The 19,145-nt window shown below is 39.4% G+C and overlaps 1 protein-coding gene across 15 annotated transcripts in view; it reads right to left on the bottom strand.

Annotated features, from left to right (window-relative positions):
* PHF20L1 (PHD finger protein 20 like 1) overlaps positions 1-19,145 on the bottom strand; it is an 82,636-nt gene that overhangs the window by 9,373 nt on the left and 54,118 nt on the right. For all 15 annotated transcript variants that reach the window (XR_004346397.1, XM_032609512.1, XM_032609515.1 and 12 more), the window contains 5 exons: positions 9,989-10,153; positions 6,092-6,273; positions 5,025-5,124; positions 3,449-3,644; positions 8-368 (listed from right to left, as the gene is read on the bottom strand). Coding sequence is in view for 14 of the 15 variants with exons in the window: in XM_032609512.1 (XP_032465403.1) it covers positions 8-368; positions 3,449-3,644; positions 5,025-5,124; positions 6,092-6,273; positions 9,989-10,153 (1,004 nt within the window). In the remaining variant the exon portion in view is untranslated. The remainder of the gene's footprint in view (positions 1-7; positions 369-3,448; positions 3,645-5,024; positions 5,125-6,091; positions 6,274-9,988; positions 10,154-19,145) is intronic.

Here is a 19,145-nt window from a genome sequence, read left to right as displayed (position 1 = left end):
GTTATACCTTTCCGGGCTTTCCATCTTCTTTTACTGGGTATTGTAAACGGTTTTTATCTCTCATGTGAAATTCCTGTTCTTCTTCAAAACTACTAACATCATCATCATCTGAGCTCCCAGGGTCTGCGAGAGTTTTGCAGTCTTGACCAAAACTTTGTGGCTTTTGGTAGCTGTGTTCACTTGTTATATAAGTTCCCTCCACTTTTAGGGGCAAACGAGGTGGTTCCTTATGGTTCTGTACATGATACTTCTTTTCTTCCACATTAACTGTGTCTTGCACCATTAGTTTTTTTTCTACCCCAGCAATTACTTGATCTTTCCTCTTCCCAGAACAAGCCCAGAGACGAAGGTCAGGATGATGTTTATTCCTTAAAATAAAGTTGGAGAAAGAGAAGTTCAGAAAAAAAAAAGTCCAGTAACAAGTATAATGCCACAATAAATTTCAGAATGTACAATTACATAGTTCACCCTCAGTTATCCATGCCTTTTGTATGTTCAGTGTACTGACTTAGGTGGACCGATCCCCACCTCTCTATTGAAGACCTAGAGCACCGCCAAGCAAACAAGGTTAGCAGGAGGTCAGGCACTCAAGACAAAAGTAAAGGTACTTTCTAGGTTAACCTGGCCCAGAATTTCATCCAAAATGTAAATTTTCATAATTTTACAGAAATAAAACTCAGGTGGAAAAGCAATAATGAATGTACTTTTGTGACAGTTCACATCATCATCTGATATATGAACCTCTTTTACTCATTTTTCACTGTATTTTTTAAAACTGTACAACATGAAAAACTTTTACATGAGCATATTTTAACATCTTTAGTCAATCAAAAAGTGATACTTCCTCATGACAAAAATTCAGATTATAAATGTGTACAAAGTAAAAACCTCCCTGCCATGGCAATCACAGATAACTGAAGTATAATCTTCCACACTTTTTCTGTACATATGAAATTATTTTTGAAGTGGGTAAGCACACACTTTTTCTTTGTACACAAATGGGGCTCTCATACAATTTGCTTTCTTCATATATAACACATAAGGGCGTCTTGCCTTGTCAGCAGAGATTTTCCCTCACTTTCACTCTAGTAGCTGAACAGTATTAACGCGCTGCAGGTTAGTCTCACCAACCAATTCCCCGCCAATACACGTGTGTGTGTTTGCATGTGTGTACCTCTGCACGCAAGTGGGAATTTATCAGTCATATAAATTTCTAGATATGAAATCCCTAGAAAATGTATGCACATTTTAATTCTGACAGGTACTGCCAAAGTGGCCTCCAAAGAGGCTGTACTAATTACATGCTCACTAACAGTCCATGATAATATCCCTTTTCCCCCATCCTCACTAAAGATGTGAGCATGATATCGCACAGTTAATTCTGTAGTAATTAAAATTCTGTAGTGAGCAAAAGAAGAATCCATTCATCATATTCTGTAGTAAGTAAAAGGAGGATAGTCTGGAGGCATAAACCTTTGAGAAGGCTCAATAATGTTTGTGAACTGATAATTTCCAAATTAGATAAATACCAGGAGACACATTAGTTTTCTTTCTAATAATAAGGCTTGTTTCTGAAATTATAAATTTTATCTTTTGAACTCCTAATAGTTTAATAGCCAGAAAATACAACAATTCTTCAACGGTAGAAGGCATAGTAGAAGGAAAGTTAGATTTGTAATTCAATAGTCCAATGTGTTGAATCCTGCTGAGCCTCAGAGGAGGAGTTTGGACAAGTTACAGAAACTCTACCTTTGACTACCCATCTACCAAACAAAGTAAGAACTTTACTGTAAGGATTAAATGAAATAGCACATGAAACCACCAATTTCAGGTTTTGTAGTAGACTTCCAATAAATAGTAGCTAGTGATAATAACTATTATTATTAGAAATATTAACATAAAGAGAGCCTATAGGCATGAGGCAAAATTTGTCCAGTTGAAATCCTTAGTGAAATTATGAATGTACAGAAATTCATATTGGTGTCATGGACAACCAGGTTTTAAAAAAAAGCTTAGCTTAATAATTTAGTTTCTCCTTAGTGAGTTTTAGCATTTGCATGGCCTTTTTATAAAAAAATCCATATTCAGGTTTATGACATACAACCAAAGCAAATTCCATTTAACAATTACTGAGTACTTATCCCTCCACTAACCTCTAGGAATAAAATGATAAATAAGACACAAGCCCTACCTTCAAGGAACCCATGGCTTAGTAAGGGGAGGCAGACATAAACAAGGTGCACCAAAGTGCCTGAAATCAGTACGCATGGAGTCTGCCAAGGATGCGATCAGCTCTAGTTGGGAAGGTAATCATGAAAAAGCATTTGCTAGAAGGACTAATGGTAGAAGGTTATTCTGGCTGTGAGTAAAGGCCTGGAGCTATGTAAAAGCATGCTTCATTCAGCGATTATGGTTTGGTATAGCTGGAACATTTGGGGGAAAAATTAGGAGAGGGAAGACATGACAACAAAATGACAGAGAGAATACGCATCGTGGAAGGATTCAGAGCGCATGCTGAACGAGCCTGCACTCTTCGCATTGGGCACCAGGAAGACACGATGGTATATTAAGCTCCAAAGAGACCAACTCCTCTTTATCTTTTACTAGATCACACTGGCAACAGTATGAAGGATGAACTGAAAGAGCAGAAGACTGGAGCCACCGGGAATTTACAAAGTATAGACGGGGACGGTAAGGAACCACAGGGACAGAGTACTCAGTGGGCCTCGCCACTGTGGGAGGGGCGGGACGGAGATGGAAGGAAGGGAAGGGGCACGTTTCCGGCCCAGGCAAGTGAGTCAAAATAAAGAAAATCTTGTGAAGAACCAGTGAATCACCCTGTTTTATATAAAATATGTATACTTTTAAAGAGAAATTCTAGGGAAGTATTAGGAAGAACTGAAAACAAGGACTTCAAGAACATTCTGATATGTATGGAGGCTCAGTGTTTTTTCTGTTTTTGTTTTGCTTTGTTTTTAAGGAGAAATTGCCCGGGATGACTATAACATATTTGGTGCACAGGAGACAAATGGATTACATGACCTGTTGGCTCCCTTCAAAGCCAATCTTAAGGTAATTTAAAAATATACCATTCATCTATTTCATCGTGACAGCATTCCTGAAGGAGGACACACACCAAAGGGTTCACCACAGCAACTGTACTTCTGTGTACAAGGTGAGCCCACAAAACAGTGTGGCGGGACTAACATTTGCTGAAATACTAGACGCCGTTGTTATTCACCCACGCTTCTCTATTCCAGGACAATAGGCATGAAGGAGCTATTCATCCAAAAAGTTACTAACCTTTCCTTTTTTTTAAAGTTAAAATTTGTTCAAATATCTATTCTGTCTTCCAAGCTGCTAATCTGAACCTGCAAAAAGCCAACTGATTTAGTTAAATTAAAATTCACACTAAAGTATGCCCCTCCCTTCGCCACCCTTCACTTACTTTAGGATTCCGATCTTCAGCTGTAACCCATGCAGGACTTCCGTAACACCATAGACATCAGCAAGCAGGTGGTGTGTGGAAACTATCTTTTTGGCATTGAGATGAGAGTAGTTTTCTTTTAAAAATGATAACCCACACATTCTCCCATTATTCAACCAATCCTTATCATAACGATATTTTGCGCTCCATCTCTGACCTGTAGATAAAGTTGACATTAAAGTGACAAAGGATTCCACTTATTCAGATTTCCCTTCAACTGCTACCCGATTAACATCACTCAGTGAACAAGGCGAGCTCTAGGACCAAGAACAAATTCAAAAGACGAGTCAGACAGTGCGTCGAAGAGTTGGCACTGTGAGAGCTCCTCCCACCTTCAGATGTCCTGCCCGGTAAGCAGGACGAACTCCATGAAGGATGTGGTCAGTGGCAGGTCACACCTGCAGAGGAACCTTGAGTGTGTTGCTTTCCATTTTTTATGTCTCTGTCATCTGTTTTCTAAAAAGGCCAAAAGGGCTCGATAGAAACTAGACAGGGGTACCTGTTTCTCTCACTAACATTTGTTTTGAACTGGGCGAAACGAAGAGTTCTAGTTAACTGACTAAGGACCCCTCCCTCACATCTAAGAGCTCACAGAATCCAATATAATCCTATATCTTCACCACCGATAGTAATTATTTCCTATTACAATTAGTTGCTTCTATGTCTGTGCCCCTACTATGCTGTGAGAGAGAGGAAGGCGTGGTTAGAATCAATCACCTTACCTCTCACCACAGATTGTGGCAAATAGAAGGCATCTGATAAATGCTGCTGGATGAACGAATGAACAAATGCCTACCTTCATGTAGGTTTGGATAACTCTCCTCCTTCTTAATGGTATTATTATTATTACTTCTGATAGACAGAACAAGGCAGCAGCAGCCTTTCATTTGAGATGTCTAGATGGGTTCTGCCTCGGAGATGGAAGTGCACACGACATGCACAACACTGCTGCTCGGAGAGCCTCTGCGTGGAGGAAGGCACCTAGTGGACAGGGAGCCCAAAGGCACAGGTCTTCCTCTCGGTGCGGCCAGTCTAGCACCATCCTTGTGCACGAGGCGTGCGACATTCTGTGCCCTAGCTGCCTCGTCAGTAAACTAAAGGACTCGGGCGTGATAACTGGACATCCCATCTGCTCTGACGTTAGGTTCATTTGCTGCACTATCAGACACTCGTTCAAAACCACGTCAGGAGGAGCGTGAGTTCAGACTCCGAGTCCATTCAAATAGCCATATGTTAACCTATTTAGAAATCAATACACAGGAGTAGATTAAGGAGCTAGTTCTTTTCAGGTGAAAGCCACAACCCTCTCCTTCCAGTAAGGTAGGTACTTATGCTGAGGAATCTATGCTAATGCTTCTGCCTAAATAATTAATATGGAAAATGAAACTATAACAAACAGTGAATTTTAAATTTTAACATGGAAGTGGAGTCTAGCGGACACAGAGGTCATGGTGTCTCAGTCAGCTGACGTACAACGGAACCTGTACGTAACAAGACCTCCAGACACCTTGCGATGAGCACAGGGGCCAAAGCTTACCTGGAGGGTCCCGGCAGACGTAGCAGAGGTACTGCTCCGGGATGCTCTCCTCCAGCAGCCCCATGCACACGCTGTGCTGCCAGCACAGGCACTCTTCACACTGCCGGGGAACAACCGCGCTTTACTCGCCAGAAATCAAGACAGACCCCCTTCTCTTCAACTAGCTGGCTGAGTCTTGCTGCGGCAGCGGCCGCCAGTTCAATTCTTAATCCACGCAACAAAAGCAAGCGATGACTTACGAGCAATTTCACTTCTGAAACAGCTAGCTATTTCAAGCACTTCCTCTCGCTGCACCCATTAAAATGTGCTTTGATAAACGGGCTTAATCATAAAAAAAGGCGTAAGATTATTTCTCCCATCTATTTCACACATCCTTAGAACTCTTAAAAATAGCTTACTGAAGTGCAGAAATTAAAAAAAAAAAAAAAATAGGTGACTTTGTAGCAGTGTGTTAGGCAACAACCTCTTAAAGTACTACCTGTGTGGTGAACCTATAAATTTGTAGTTCCCTTATTGAGAAAACCACTGAAAAGGGGGAAAAAGATGATTACTTTTTCATCGTTTCTGTAACTAACATCTCCGAATCTTCAAAATGTAACCACAAAATATGGGTTATGCTTTCCTTTTTTCTTAAAGATACCTTTTCTACAGGGAGAGGGTATTTGTAATGGTAATCCTTGCAACAAAGCTTTCCTTTAATCTTCAATACTGTGGAAACTTTTCTACCCTTTGAAGGGTGACTATATACCACAAACTATTAAACAACAGGATCCAGACCAGCAGGAAAAGGACTGCTATGGTCTACCCTTCAGTGTGGACGCTTAGCCACCTTAATGGCTCTTGAAAAGAATTTCAGCTAGAAGACCTCAAAATAAACAACCCGGAGAAAGATCCTCAGATAAGAAAACAGTCTACTTCATCTGAAGAAGCAATCTGCCAATCATTACAACTGGTAGAAGCCTCCACCTTCAAAAGGACGGTGAGGAAAAAGAGAACACACAGATGCCCCAGCAAATGTGCTGAGCACCTGAACTAACTCATTCTGTGCTGAAGGGAAGGCAGGTCACCTGAATCATGAAGCCGTTCTCCTCGTCCATCTCACAAATGCATCGCACAATTTCATTAAGCGTATCATCTTCATCTTGAGATTCCTCAAAATTGGTTGAATCAAAGTCCTGATTGTACTCATCCCCACTTAGGAGCAAACTCTCTGTTGAAGAATCATCTAGGAAATCCACATCCGATAAGTCTAGAATATACATAAAAGCATACTCAGCATTTTTTTTCATTTTTACATCATTTTCTAGAAAGAAAGGCACTATGAGAAGTGATTATAAGCTATTAAGTATTTAGAAAGGGAGGGCAGACGAATGGGAATACAGCATTTGTCTCTAGACAAAGAAACAAATGATTTTTGAAGCTTAGGCAACTATGATTGTTTTACATCTTAATGTTAACACCATTACAAGTAACTCAGAAAGTATCCCTTAGTCCAGGTGCTTACAGAGGTTAGGGCTAAGGTTGATATTAACGATTAAAATTTGCAGTTTTCAAATGCTTTCACAAACATTATCCCTTCTGATCCTCACAACAACAATGGCTTGTAAAAAGAACAGCGTTCATTATTTGCACCATACAGCTACACAGCACTTCAGAGAGGTGAAGGAGCTAGCCTAGGGTCCTAACAGCAATACTGTGATTCTTAACAGTAACAGTATCATCAACTACCACTGCACTTAATATACACCAGGTACCACCCGAAGCACTTTAAATATGACATACCAGCTAGTGGTAAATGCACACCAGGACTGCCTGACTCTACCACCTGTGCTCTCAATGATTTCAGCATTTCTTAAACTGGGATTATGAGTTCCCTAAGGAATTTTAAAATGGTTTAAATTTCATTTTGATAAAAATCTTTAAAAAAATAAATAAGTATACCCTAGAAGTTAGGTTATATCGATGACCACTATATACAACTCTATTTAAATCCTAGGCTTTAGGTTGTACTTATAACAGCGTTGAGTCAAAGACTATCATTTAGCTCAGGCTATTGAGGAAAAAAAATATCAAGGCAAATATAAGGAAATGTTTAATCATGACAAAGGGAAAGAAATGATGACAGGGCACTACAGGTTTGCCGGAGTGTGGGTGGAGAAATGTTAGGGAAACTGAGTCATCCCATGGCACATGACACAAGACCTCACCACTGCTCACAGGCTCCTGGGATGGAGGCTGCTCCTCAGAACAGAGAGCAGAGCTGGCTCCTCCCTACCTCACCACCCTAACCTGCAGTCACGTTCTCAACCATTCCTTCACCTGCTGCTTTCATCTCCCCTTTCTAGAATGTCAAGAGTCCATGAGAGCAAGCAAGAGTCCATTGCATTGTTGAATGCTCTGTAGTCAGTGCTTAGGATGAAGCCTGATACATATGATAGCCACTCCAGAATGTTTCTGGAAGAGGGAAGGAGGGAGTCGTTATATAGAGAAAAATTTTTCAGACTTAATCAGACCAGGGGGAAGTTGCCTGAATTCAAACTAAATAATTCATGCAATTTATATTTTAAATATTTCACATGACTTAGTGCTTTCCTTATCAGCTTCTAATCGTGCTTATTTTTTCCCCAACTCAATGTTTTTGAATGTTTTGTTTCTGATTTATAAAAAGTTAATGTTTTCTAGAAAAACAAATGTTTTCTTCTCTTCAGGATTGTAGGACATCTTGGAGAGAGTAAGGTCAGTAGAAATGAGACAATGGTACAGAAATACAAAAAAACATTCAAGGAACCAGAAGTAAATCAATTAGATATTATAAAATCTTTCTAATATTAACAATATGGGTAGTTTTGAGAACCTGAAGAGTAAATTTCATTTATTCATAATCTTGCTAACTTAAACCCAAAATTTGTATTTTCTCTTGGGCTTTCTTGAATACAAGTTCATGTTTCAAAATGGCAGACTAGAACATGGATGAACAGTTTCAAACACTGCTGCAGCACGTATGTGGTATTCAATGAATGGCAATCATAACAGGGTTAGCAATGAATTTAATTTAAAAACTACTATCATTGAAAGGAATTAGTGTATATCTCACATAGGCTTGTATGGCCAACACAGCCAGGCTTTACGGTGCCAGAAGGCAAATTTAAAATACTGGCCAGAAAATCCAGTTCGACTAACTCGCAAGCATCAAAGCAGTGTTTGGCTGAATTCTGGAGGCTAAGTAAACGGGCCACTGGGTTGAAAGTTAAATAAGAAAAGCAAGTACAAGTTCTTTCTCACACTGAAATGGCCACCTGGACAACAGCTCCAACCGAGTGGCCACAGAACACTGTTCTCTTATGACTGCTGCCCCTTGAACTGACATTGCTGTTTCCCCAGACAGTATTCTCAAAGTGTGGTTTCCACATTAGCATCACCTGGGAACTTGTCCGAAATCAGAAATACCATGGGTAAGACCCAGAGCTGTGTGTTAAGAAGCTCTCCAGGTGGCTCTTACGCACAGTAACATTTGAGAACCTCTCCAGTTTTCTTCTCAGAGCTCAATGCTCGAACACATGAAGGGCAGGGGAAAGACAGAGGGACTGAGGGTACACATTCATGACACTCTTCCCAGCCCTCTCTCAAGTGTTCTAGTTCCAGCAACACCGGTCATCCAGATATTATCTCCCACTCTCCATCACTCTGTATAAAAAGGCAATTTTGAGACCTTGATGGCTCACAGTATGGGTGTTATGTGATTTTCAACCCTGGCTACTGGGGCTGTCTTGCCAGGACCCACCCTCCGAGAAATCCCAGATTTGTGCTCCGCTGAAGGACCTGATATCATGTATTTTAGCATCACACCAGTGAATCTAATGTACACCTGAGGTTAAGAACCACTGGCCCAAAAGGGAAACGGGGACTTGTATTTGTTAGAAAAGGGGATAGAACTTTTTCTTAATCCCCCCAATTTTTTTTTTTAGATTTGAGATTTAAAAATCTCAAAAGTGCTATGTGCTTATTTTAGGGGAAAGGGAAGAATATGCTTTTCTCCACAGTGAGCTAGAGGGGAGTTAGGCCTGGAAGAGAATAGGCAGTAACAGTGCCAGAGAAAACACATGACCTGGCATCTGCCATGTAGGGCACTTAAGGAAAAGACAGGGCACTCCCCATAAATATCCCTGGGATTTTACATAGGACGAACCCCCATCCCTTACTCTTCACTCCTTGACTCTGGTTCCTACTGTGCTAGAGCTCTGGTCTCAAGCCATCAATATCTGCAGTTGGGAGAGTTCCTCTTCCCATTGCTTAGAACACTGGCAGGTAAGAGTCCTCAACACCTTCCACTGTCAGGACTGGACTTACAGGAAAACCTGAGAGATTCCAACTGCAGGGCTCGTGTCACCACCTAACATGGCCTTCTGTCTACGTGCTTAATACCTGAATGTGTTCAAATCACTGATCTGACCACATTTCCAGACTTTTGGTTACAGACATATCTGTGATCAGGAAGTCAAAGTGCATTTTTAAGACTACGATAAATATCTGGCAGAAAAAGCATTACCTTAGGAGTTAAGACAGACCTTGGTATGAGTTTTAATTCTAACGCTAACTAGCCCCATAAGTTACTTAACCCATAAGCCTCTGCTTGTTTATGTAGTGTGGGTAACAATATCTACTTTATAAGCTGGTAGTGAAGAATATGAAAATACATGTAAAAACACCTGCAGAAGACCAGTACACAGTAGACACTAATTGTTTCCTTACTACCTGTCCTACAGTTAAGTATAAATGCCAATTTTACTTTATATAAATTAAAAAGTAGCTCAAATTTCTAATACTGAGATTTTCGTATTAGTTCATGGAATAACTTTTTAAATTGTGTGCCCTGCTCAGATAGGCCTCATTAAAGTATGTTTTATTTTCGGTTCCACATTTAAGAATCTTAAGACTTGTTTTAAGCATTACATGGTTACACATACTTTCACCACTAAGATCAACTGACAAAATTGCCCTTGGGTACTGATATGTTGTATTTTTCTCCGTAAACATGCTTCGTAGAGCCAGAGAACTCCCAGAAGATCGAGTTAGTGGAGAAGAGCACCTTTCCAAAAATTCTAGGGAACTGTCTTCATAGTCTGAATAGTCTGCAACATAAGATACATAGAGAAATATTAATAAAGTGTCAAGTAATCAAGAAGAGTTACTATAAAAATAATGAGGAAGTCATGTTTTATGATACATAAATAATCATGCCACCACTTTCTCTTCTCATCCATGAACAGCTAGATCATTATGCATCTGATGAACTAGGTTTGGCAAGGACACCCGGGAAATACACCCCAGGCAGTATATACATAGCAGGGAGCACCATGTTCTAACTGGTACCCATAAACTCTTATTAAGTAGTCCAGAAGTGAAAAAGCATTATAGCTACATTTTCTCTTCATTATAATCACAGCTATGTCTGCAGTAAGATGTGCAAGATGGAAATTAACCTTTTTTTTTTAAAGAGGTTCTCATGATGTCTAGCATGTCAATTATTATAGTGATAATTCGATCAATAAATTCTTCAGCAGAAAACCTCTGAACTAAATTAAATGGTCCTGAAAGAAATTAGTTCTGTCTTCCTCAGCTTAGAATGAGTCATGAAGATGGATAAGCAGAGTGGGGTGGGGAAGCAAAGACAGGAGAGGGTATGAGTCTAGGCACATGGGGAGGCCACAAAGCAGAATACCTGGCACATCCGACAAACTACAAGACCGTGGTTGGAGCACACTGAGTGAGGGAGATGAGCAACGAGGCTGGAGTGACACCAGCCAGATCAGGTTAAAGTTTTTTTTTTTGTTTTTAAGTTTTATCCTGAAAGCAACAGAAAGTCAAAGTTTGTAAGGGGAAGCAAGATGTGACACACATCCAGTTCCATTTTTCATCTGTGGAATGGAGGAAGGAGTCCAGGGAGCACATGTAGGCGCTGGGGACACAGTTCAGAGGCAGCGGCCTGGGTTGGGAGGCAGCTGGGGTGACATTTGAGAGGCAGTGACCTGTGGACTGGAGATGGAAGGCTGAGATGCTACCTTCCAGGGCGATTTCCAGGTTTCTGCTTGAACAACTAGGTGTTGAAACTGGCATTCTGAGATGGAGCTGAAGTATAAATGGGAGATGGAGAAATCAGAGGAGAAATGCAGATTCAGAGGAGGGCTTTTTAAAGATGGGAGATCCTACATACTGTCCATATAAATCTAAAAATCCGGGGGTGGGGAGGCAGGCAGTGAGAAATGCCAGGATTTTAAGAAGAGAAAGATAGACAGTCTCTTCACTGTAGTAGAGGCAAAGGAGAAGACTGATATATTCAGGTAAGTATGTGGATGTGGCGGATAAGAGGTGCGCAAGTGCTCATCCGATGGCTTCTATTTCCTCAACTGAGTATGAGGCAAAGGATGTAAACTGATGCAGATTAGGGAATAAATAAGAGGTAGAAAAAGCTGAAGAAAGGTAGAGAGTGGAAAAGCAAGCTTACAAGAGAAGCGCAGTCCAATGCTGGTGTGTATTGAGTATCATCCATCACAAGCTGGTAGTGTGGGAAGCAGAATAATGGTCCCCTGAAACGTCCACAGCCTAATCCCCAGACTTGTGAATAGGCTGGGTTACATGGCAAAGGGGAATTAAGGTTGCTGATGGAATCAGGCTGGAAGTCAGCTGACCTTAAAATAAGAGATTACCCTGACTTATCTGGGTTGGCCTAATATCAACACAAGGGTCCCTAAAAGTAAAAGAGGGGGCAAAAGAGTCAGTGCCAGAGTGATGTAAAGTAAGAAAAGACTCGAGCCACCACTGCTGGCTTTGAAGATGTGAGCGGGACAAGGGCCAGGACACTTGGCAGCCTCTGGAGTCTGGAAAGACAAGAAAACGGATTCTCCCCTAGAGCCTCCTGAAAGGAGTGCAGTCCTGACACCCTGATTTTAGCCCAGTGAGACCCATTTTGGACTTCTGACCTTCAGAACCTTAAGATAATCAATGTGTATTTTTAAGTCACTGTTATGTAGTTGTGACAGCAGCAATGGGAAACGAATATAGTGGTCATCGTAAATATCACAGCAGAGCTCACATTTACCAAGAGCTCTCTATGTACCAAACTGGACTCTAAGTGCTTTATGTGTACTAACTCGTAATCCTCACAACCATCCAATAAGGGAGCTACAACTGCTAGTGCTGTTTTACAAATGAAAAAACAGAGGCAGAAAAGGTTAAGCTGCCCAAGAATACACAGCTTATCAATGGCAAATCCAACATTTGAGCCCAGACAGCCTGACTACAGAAGCCTTACTCTTCAACAAAAAGCATCACTAGTGGATTTCAACATTTAACGTGTACACACACTGGAAGGCTTGTTCAAACCACTTCCTGGGCCTCACACCTGCATCATTCAGCAATGGGGCCACTCCCAGATGATGCTGGTGCTGTCAGCCTACAGAGCCTTCTCTCATAGCCTCCCAGAAACTGCAGGGCTGCCAGCACCATGTTACTCAAGCACAGGCATGGAAATGTGAAGGGCACTGATTAAACGCTAGCCAGGCACTGGGTTAAGTATCGATACTTCACGATTACCTTAAGGCATCCTAACAATAAATCTACATAGCAGAAACTATCGTTACCCTTTTACAAGTGAGGAAACTGAGGTTTATAGCATTTAAATAACTTGCCAAAGGTCACCCAAGCTCTAAGTGTTGCAAGCAGGATTTGAACCCACACACTCAGCTCTCAAAAGCTGCCCTTTTATCCATGACATGCTCTAATGCCCTCTCAGCAAAAGTGAAAGCAGAAGTACTGGCTGAGTATAAAAATATCAATTTGGTGTTAAAAATAGAACACAGCTGACATTTAATCTCTTTACATTATATTAGCAACTGAACAAAATTTCTTAGCATTCTACACCCCTCCTGTATTCCCCACTCCCATGCCCTCAGGCTATTATGAATAAAAGTCTACTGCTGTTTCAGGGTTAGAGCAATGTAATCTTCTACATAAAGCTTCTCTAAATAGAATTTATTTTGTACTGCTTTTACCACACACAAAATACATCATACCTTTCCTCGTAGATATTTATGCATGCTTTTTACCACTCTTAACATATACGCTTGCTTACAAGTGCCTGGAAGGGAATCTTGGTTTTTACTACACGATACTTTGGATTCTCTTTGCATTTCTCATTCTAGTTCTTTTAAACCTCTGTATGCCTTCAGTTTTCTCATATTTACGGATACATGAAAGACAAAGAGATGGTGAGATTTGCTCAAAATAACAAAGCTAAAGACTGGCAAAGATGTCACTCTTAAATAGAATCCAACACGGCAATTTCTCACACACACAGATTGAACACAATGTTAGTTTTATATTATGTAAACTAATTCTGGTAATTGAAACATGTCAACCCACTCTTGAATGGGATAATTATAAAGAACTACTTAACTCAATTACTACTTTCCATAACTTCATTTAAACAGATAACTACTGACTTAGTATGCCAACAAACACAAGGAGGGAAGGATACACAGCCTAATAAACAATCTTTAAGACACAGGACGTAAGGTTAACAACACAGCATGATGGTTGAAGTTAAAATTAAGACTCAGAAGCCAGACTACCGGGGTTTCAATCTGCTTTTCTCCACTTACTAGCCATGTGAGCTTGGACAACTCTCTTCATCTCTCTGTTTTAGTTAACTGTTTATAAAATGGGGATAATAGGCCTCACCGTAAAAGGTTAATGCAGGGATTAAATGACCTAGTATATGTAAAATGCTTAGTGTTTGGTATATAATAAGCACCAGCAGGATATGCAAAATCACACTGATGAAAAGAAAGACTTTTTTAAACTCCTTAATGGCAGTAATTGCAGACTAAAATACATATTCTATTAGGAACCTCACGTAGTAATAATGTGAATTCTTTAAAATTAAGATGTCTTTGAAATTTCAAAGTTACTTAAACCCCCCTATTTCCAGTTTAAAGAACACTCTTCTGATTGAATCATCTGGGGAAAAGTGTCACTTCCAAGATAAATGTAAATAGCCCAGAAAAAATTCTCCTCAAATGTAATAACTAATTGCAAAGACGTTGGTAATTACTCGACCCAACTCCTGCCGTGTATGAAGAGCAATGCTTCTTTACATCTTTAGTATTTACCAGGACTCTACTTTCAAAGTTAAGATTTTCACTTATAGATCTGATTTTAAAACATTTTTTAAAGGTTTATTTTTTTAATGGCTCTTTATAAATAGGGTTACCATAGGTAATGGTGGGTTACAATTCTGAGGTGCAAATTTTCTCTGCACTTTTTTCTCTAAGACTTATTAATCCTAATCCCTCTCCTTTCTTTCAAGTTACCACTTCCTGCATTCTCATAACTACCCCTCACTTTGCTACCAGGTATGGCCCACTTCTTACTTTGTTCTTTGTCAGCCCCTCCCTGTTATCTTTTCCCCACTTTCACAGGTGTTTTGGTACACAGGATTCTGCATCTGCTGCTGTAGTATTGGAAGAGACCTGTTTGCCAATGCAACCTAAGGTGACTTAAAAAGCTTGGCCCTTCCTCTACTCACGCCTCGGTGTCTCTGTTGGAATACCCAAGGCAGCCAAATCCCCTCAGCCTCTGCTCAGCTGGGAGTACATCTGGCAGTCTGGTCTGCAGTGTGAAGCTTGTCATTTCGGCATTCCGATACATAATCACGGGAGGGCAGTCACTAAACAAGGGAATCTGTGGTTCATGGTTTCCGTTTACAGAGCTCCAGAGCCTCCTAACGTTAGGTTCTCTCTAGTATGGATTCTGTGAAGGGGTGGGGTGGAGGAGAAAGGCTGAGGACCAGTGCAGACACAGAAGTGTCCAGAGATGTTCAAGACAATCTCTGGGAAGTGGTTTCAAGTTTTTCAATCCCATTTTGATCCCATATCTTTAAATTTACTTTGGTAGCTTTAGAGTTAGAAAATGTAGAAATTTCATATCCTGTGGAAAGATTAGATGTTATTTTTGGCCTATAGAGTTAAAATCTGAAGAATTTACCAAAAGTGACTACCAACTCCGAAATTACCTCGTTGGCTTTACAGTTTTTAAAACTGTTTTTTTTTTTTTAAGTGTTTGATGAATACGGGGAAGAAATGGGTATGACATAAAGCACATAAATACTACAAAAGACTTAGGTACTCATCATGAAATTTAAGAGGATATCATTGTCAGTTTTGAAGCTTCCTTTGTGCCACTTTCCAATTTGAACTAATAAATTTCCTTCGTCCACCTCAGAGGTAATCACTATCCTAAATTTCTATTCATCATTCTCTTGCTTTCCTTCATGTTTTTGCTACATACATTTGAAGCTCTAAAAAATATACTGTTTAGTTTTACAAATTTTTGATCTTTACATAAATGAAATCATATTACTGTACATGTTTTCTTCAGTGACTTGATTTTTATTTATTTATTCTTCTTAGTTATCCATTTTATACATATTAGTGTATACATGTCAATCCCAATCTCCCAATTAATCCCACCACCACCACCACCCTGCTGCTTTCCCCCTTGGTGTCCATATGTTTGTCCTCTACATCTGTGTCTCAATTTCTGCCCTGCAAACTGGTTCATCTGTACCATTTTTCTAGGTTCCAAATATATGCGTTAATATACGATATTTGTTTTTCTCTTTCTGACTTACTTCACTCTGTATGACAGTCTCTAGATCCATCCACGTCTCTACAAATGACCCAATTTCATTTCTTTTTATGGCTGAGTAACACTCCATTGTGTATATGTACTACATCTTCCTTATCCATTTGTCTGTGGATGGGCATTTCGGTTGCTTCCACGACCTGGCTATTGTAAACAGTGCTGCAATGAACATTGGGGTGCGTGTGTCTTTTTGAATTATGGTCTATTTATGTCTTCTGCCCATTTTGGGATTGGGCTGTTTGTTTTTCTGATATTGAGCTGCATGAGCAACTTGTGCATTTTGGAGATTAATCCTTTGTCAGTTGCTTCATTTACAAATGTTTTCTCCCATTCTGAGGATTGTCTTTTCATCTTGTTTATAGTGTGCTTTGCTTTGCAAAAGCTTTTAAGTTTCATTAGGTCCCATTTGTTTACTTTTGATTTTATTTCCATTACTCTAGGAGGTGGATCAAAAAAGATCTTACTATGATTTATGTCAAAGAGTTTTCTTCCTATGTTTTCCTCTAAGAGTTTTATAGTGTCCAGTCTTACATTTAGGTCTCTAATCCATTTTGAGTTTACTTTTGTGTATGGTGTTAGGGAGTGTTCTAATTTCATTCTTTTACATGTAGCTGTCCAGTCTTCCCAGCACCACTTACTGAAGAGACTGTCTTTTCTCCATTGTATATTCTTGCCTCCTCTACCAAAGATAAGGTGACCAAATGTGTGTGGGTTTATATCTGGGCTTTCTATCCTGTTCCATTGATCTATATTTCTGTTTTTGTGCCAGTACTAAATTAACTTGATTACTGTAGCTTTGTAGTATAGTCTGAAGTCAGGGAGTCTGATTCCTCCAGTTCCGTTTTTTCCCTCAAGACTGCTTTGGCTATTCAGGATCTTCTATGTCTCCATACAAATTTTAAGACGTTTTTGTTCTGGTTCTGTAAAACATGCCATTGGTAATTTGATAGGAATTGCATTGAATCTGTAGATTGCTTTGAGCAGTATAGTCATTTTTACAATATTGATTCTTCCAATCCAAGAACATGGTATATCTCTCCATCTGTTGGTATCATCTTTAATTTCGTTCTTCAGTGTCTTATAGTTTTCTGCATACAGATCTTTGTCTCCATAGGTAGCTTTATTCCTAGGTATTTTATTCTTTTTGTTGCAATGGTAAATGGGAGTGTTTCCTTAATTTCTCTTTCAGATTTTTCATCATTAGTGTATAGGAATGCAAGAGATTTCTGTGCATTAATTTTGTATCTGCAAATTTACCAAATTCATTGATTACCTCTAGTAGTTTTCTGGTGGCATCTTTAGGATTCTCTATGTATAGTATCATGTCATCTGCAAACAGTGACAGTTTTACTTCTTCTTTTCCAGTTTGTATTGCTTTTCTTTCTTTTTCTTCTCTGATTGCCATGGCTAGAACTTCCAAAACTATGTAGAATAACAGTGGTGAGACTGGACATCCTTGTCTTGTTCCTGATCTTAGAGGAAATGCTTTCTGTTTTCCACCACTGAGAATGATGTTTGCTGTGGGTCTGTCATATACGGCCTTTATTATGTTGAGGTAGGTTCCCTCTATGCCCACTTTCTGGAGAGGTTTTATCATAAAAGGGTGTTGAATTCTGTCAAAAGCTTTTTCCCCATCTATTGAGATGATCATATGGTTTTTAATTCTTCAATACATTAATATGGTGTATCACATTGATTGATTTCCATATATTGAAGAATCCTTGCATCCCTGGGATAAATCCCACTTGATCATGGTGTATGATCCTTTTAATGTGTTGTTGGATTCTGTTTGCTAGTATTTTGTTGAGGATTTTTGCATCTGTATTCATCAATGATACTGGTAATTTTTTTTTTGTAGTATCTTTGTCTGGTTTTGGTATCAGGGTTATGGTGGCCTCACAGAATGAGTTTGGGAGTGTTCCTTCCTCTGCATTTTTTGGGAACAGTTTGAGAAGGATGGGTGTTAGCTCTTCTCTAAATGTTTGACAGAATTCACCTGTGAAGCCATCTGGTCCTGGACTTTTGTTTGTTGGAAGATTTTAAATCACAGTTTCAATTTCATTACTTGCGACTGGTCTGTTCATATTTTCTATTTCTTCCTGGTTCACTCTTGGAAGGTTATAACTTTCTAAGAATTTGTCCATTTCTTCCAGGTTGTCCATTTTATTGGCATAGAGTTGCTTGTAGTAGTCTCTTAGGATGCTTTGTATTCCTGCGGTGTCTGTTGTAACTTCTCCTTTTTCATTCTGATTTTATTGATTTGAGTCTTCTCCCTCTTTCTTGATGAGTCTGGCTAATGGTTTATCAATGCTGTTTATCTTCTCGAAGAACCAGCTTTTAATTTTATTGATCTTTGCTACTGTTTTCTTTGTTTCTATTTCATTAATTTCTGCTCTGATCTTTATGATTTCTTCCCTTCTGCTAACTTTGGGTTTTGTTTGCTCTTCTTTCTCTAGTTCCTTTAGGTGTAAGGTTAGATTGTTTATTTGAAATTTTTCTTGTTTCTTGAGGTAGGCTTGTAATGCTATAAACTTCCCTCTTAGAACGGCTTTTGCTGCATCCCATAGGTTTTGGATCGTTGTGTTTTCATTGTCATTTGTCTCTAGATATTTTTTGATTTCCTCTTTGATTCCTTCAGTGATCTCTTGGTTATTTACTAATGTATTGTTTAGCTTCCATGTTTGTGGTTTTTACAGTTTTTTTCCCTGTAATTGACTTCTAATCTCATAGTGCTGTGGTCAGAAAAGATGCTTGATATAATTTCAACTTTCTTAAATTTACTAAAACTTGATTTGTGACCCAAGATGTGATCTACCCTGGAGAATGTTCCGTGTGCACTCGAGAAGAAAGTGTAATCTGCTGTTTTTGGATGGAATGTCCTATAAATATCAATTAAATCTATCTGGTACATTGTGTCATTTAAAGCTTGTGTTTCCTTGTTAATTTTCTGCTTGGATGATCTGTCCATCGGTGTAAGTGAGGTGTTAAAGTCCCCCACTATTATTATGTTACTGTCAAATTCCTCTTTTATAGCTGTTAGCAGTTGCCTTATGTATTGAGGTGCTCCTATGTTGGGTTCATATATATTTATAATTGTTGTATCTTCTCCTTGGATTGATCCCTTGATCATGATGTAGTGTCCTTCCTTGTCTCTTGTAACATTTGTTATTTTAAAGTCTATTTTATCTGACAGGAGTATTGCTACTCCAGCTTTCTTTTGATTTCCATTTGCATGGAATCTTCTTCCATTCCCTCACTTTCAGTCTGTATGTTTCCCTAGGTCTGAAGTGGGTCTCTTTAGACAGCATATATATGGGTCTTGTTTTTGTATCCATTCAGTGAGCCTGTGTCTTTTGGTTGGAGCATTTAATCCATTCACGTTTAAGGTAATTATCGATATGCATGTTCCTATTACCATTT

The sequence above is a fragment of the Phocoena sinus genome, chromosome 17 (assembly GCF_008692025.1).
Source record: "Phocoena sinus isolate mPhoSin1 chromosome 17, mPhoSin1.pri, whole genome shotgun sequence".
Classification (NCBI taxonomy): Eukaryota; Metazoa; Chordata; class Mammalia; order Artiodactyla; family Phocoenidae; genus Phocoena; species Phocoena sinus.
This window is presented reverse-complemented; position numbering and strand designations above follow the sequence as displayed.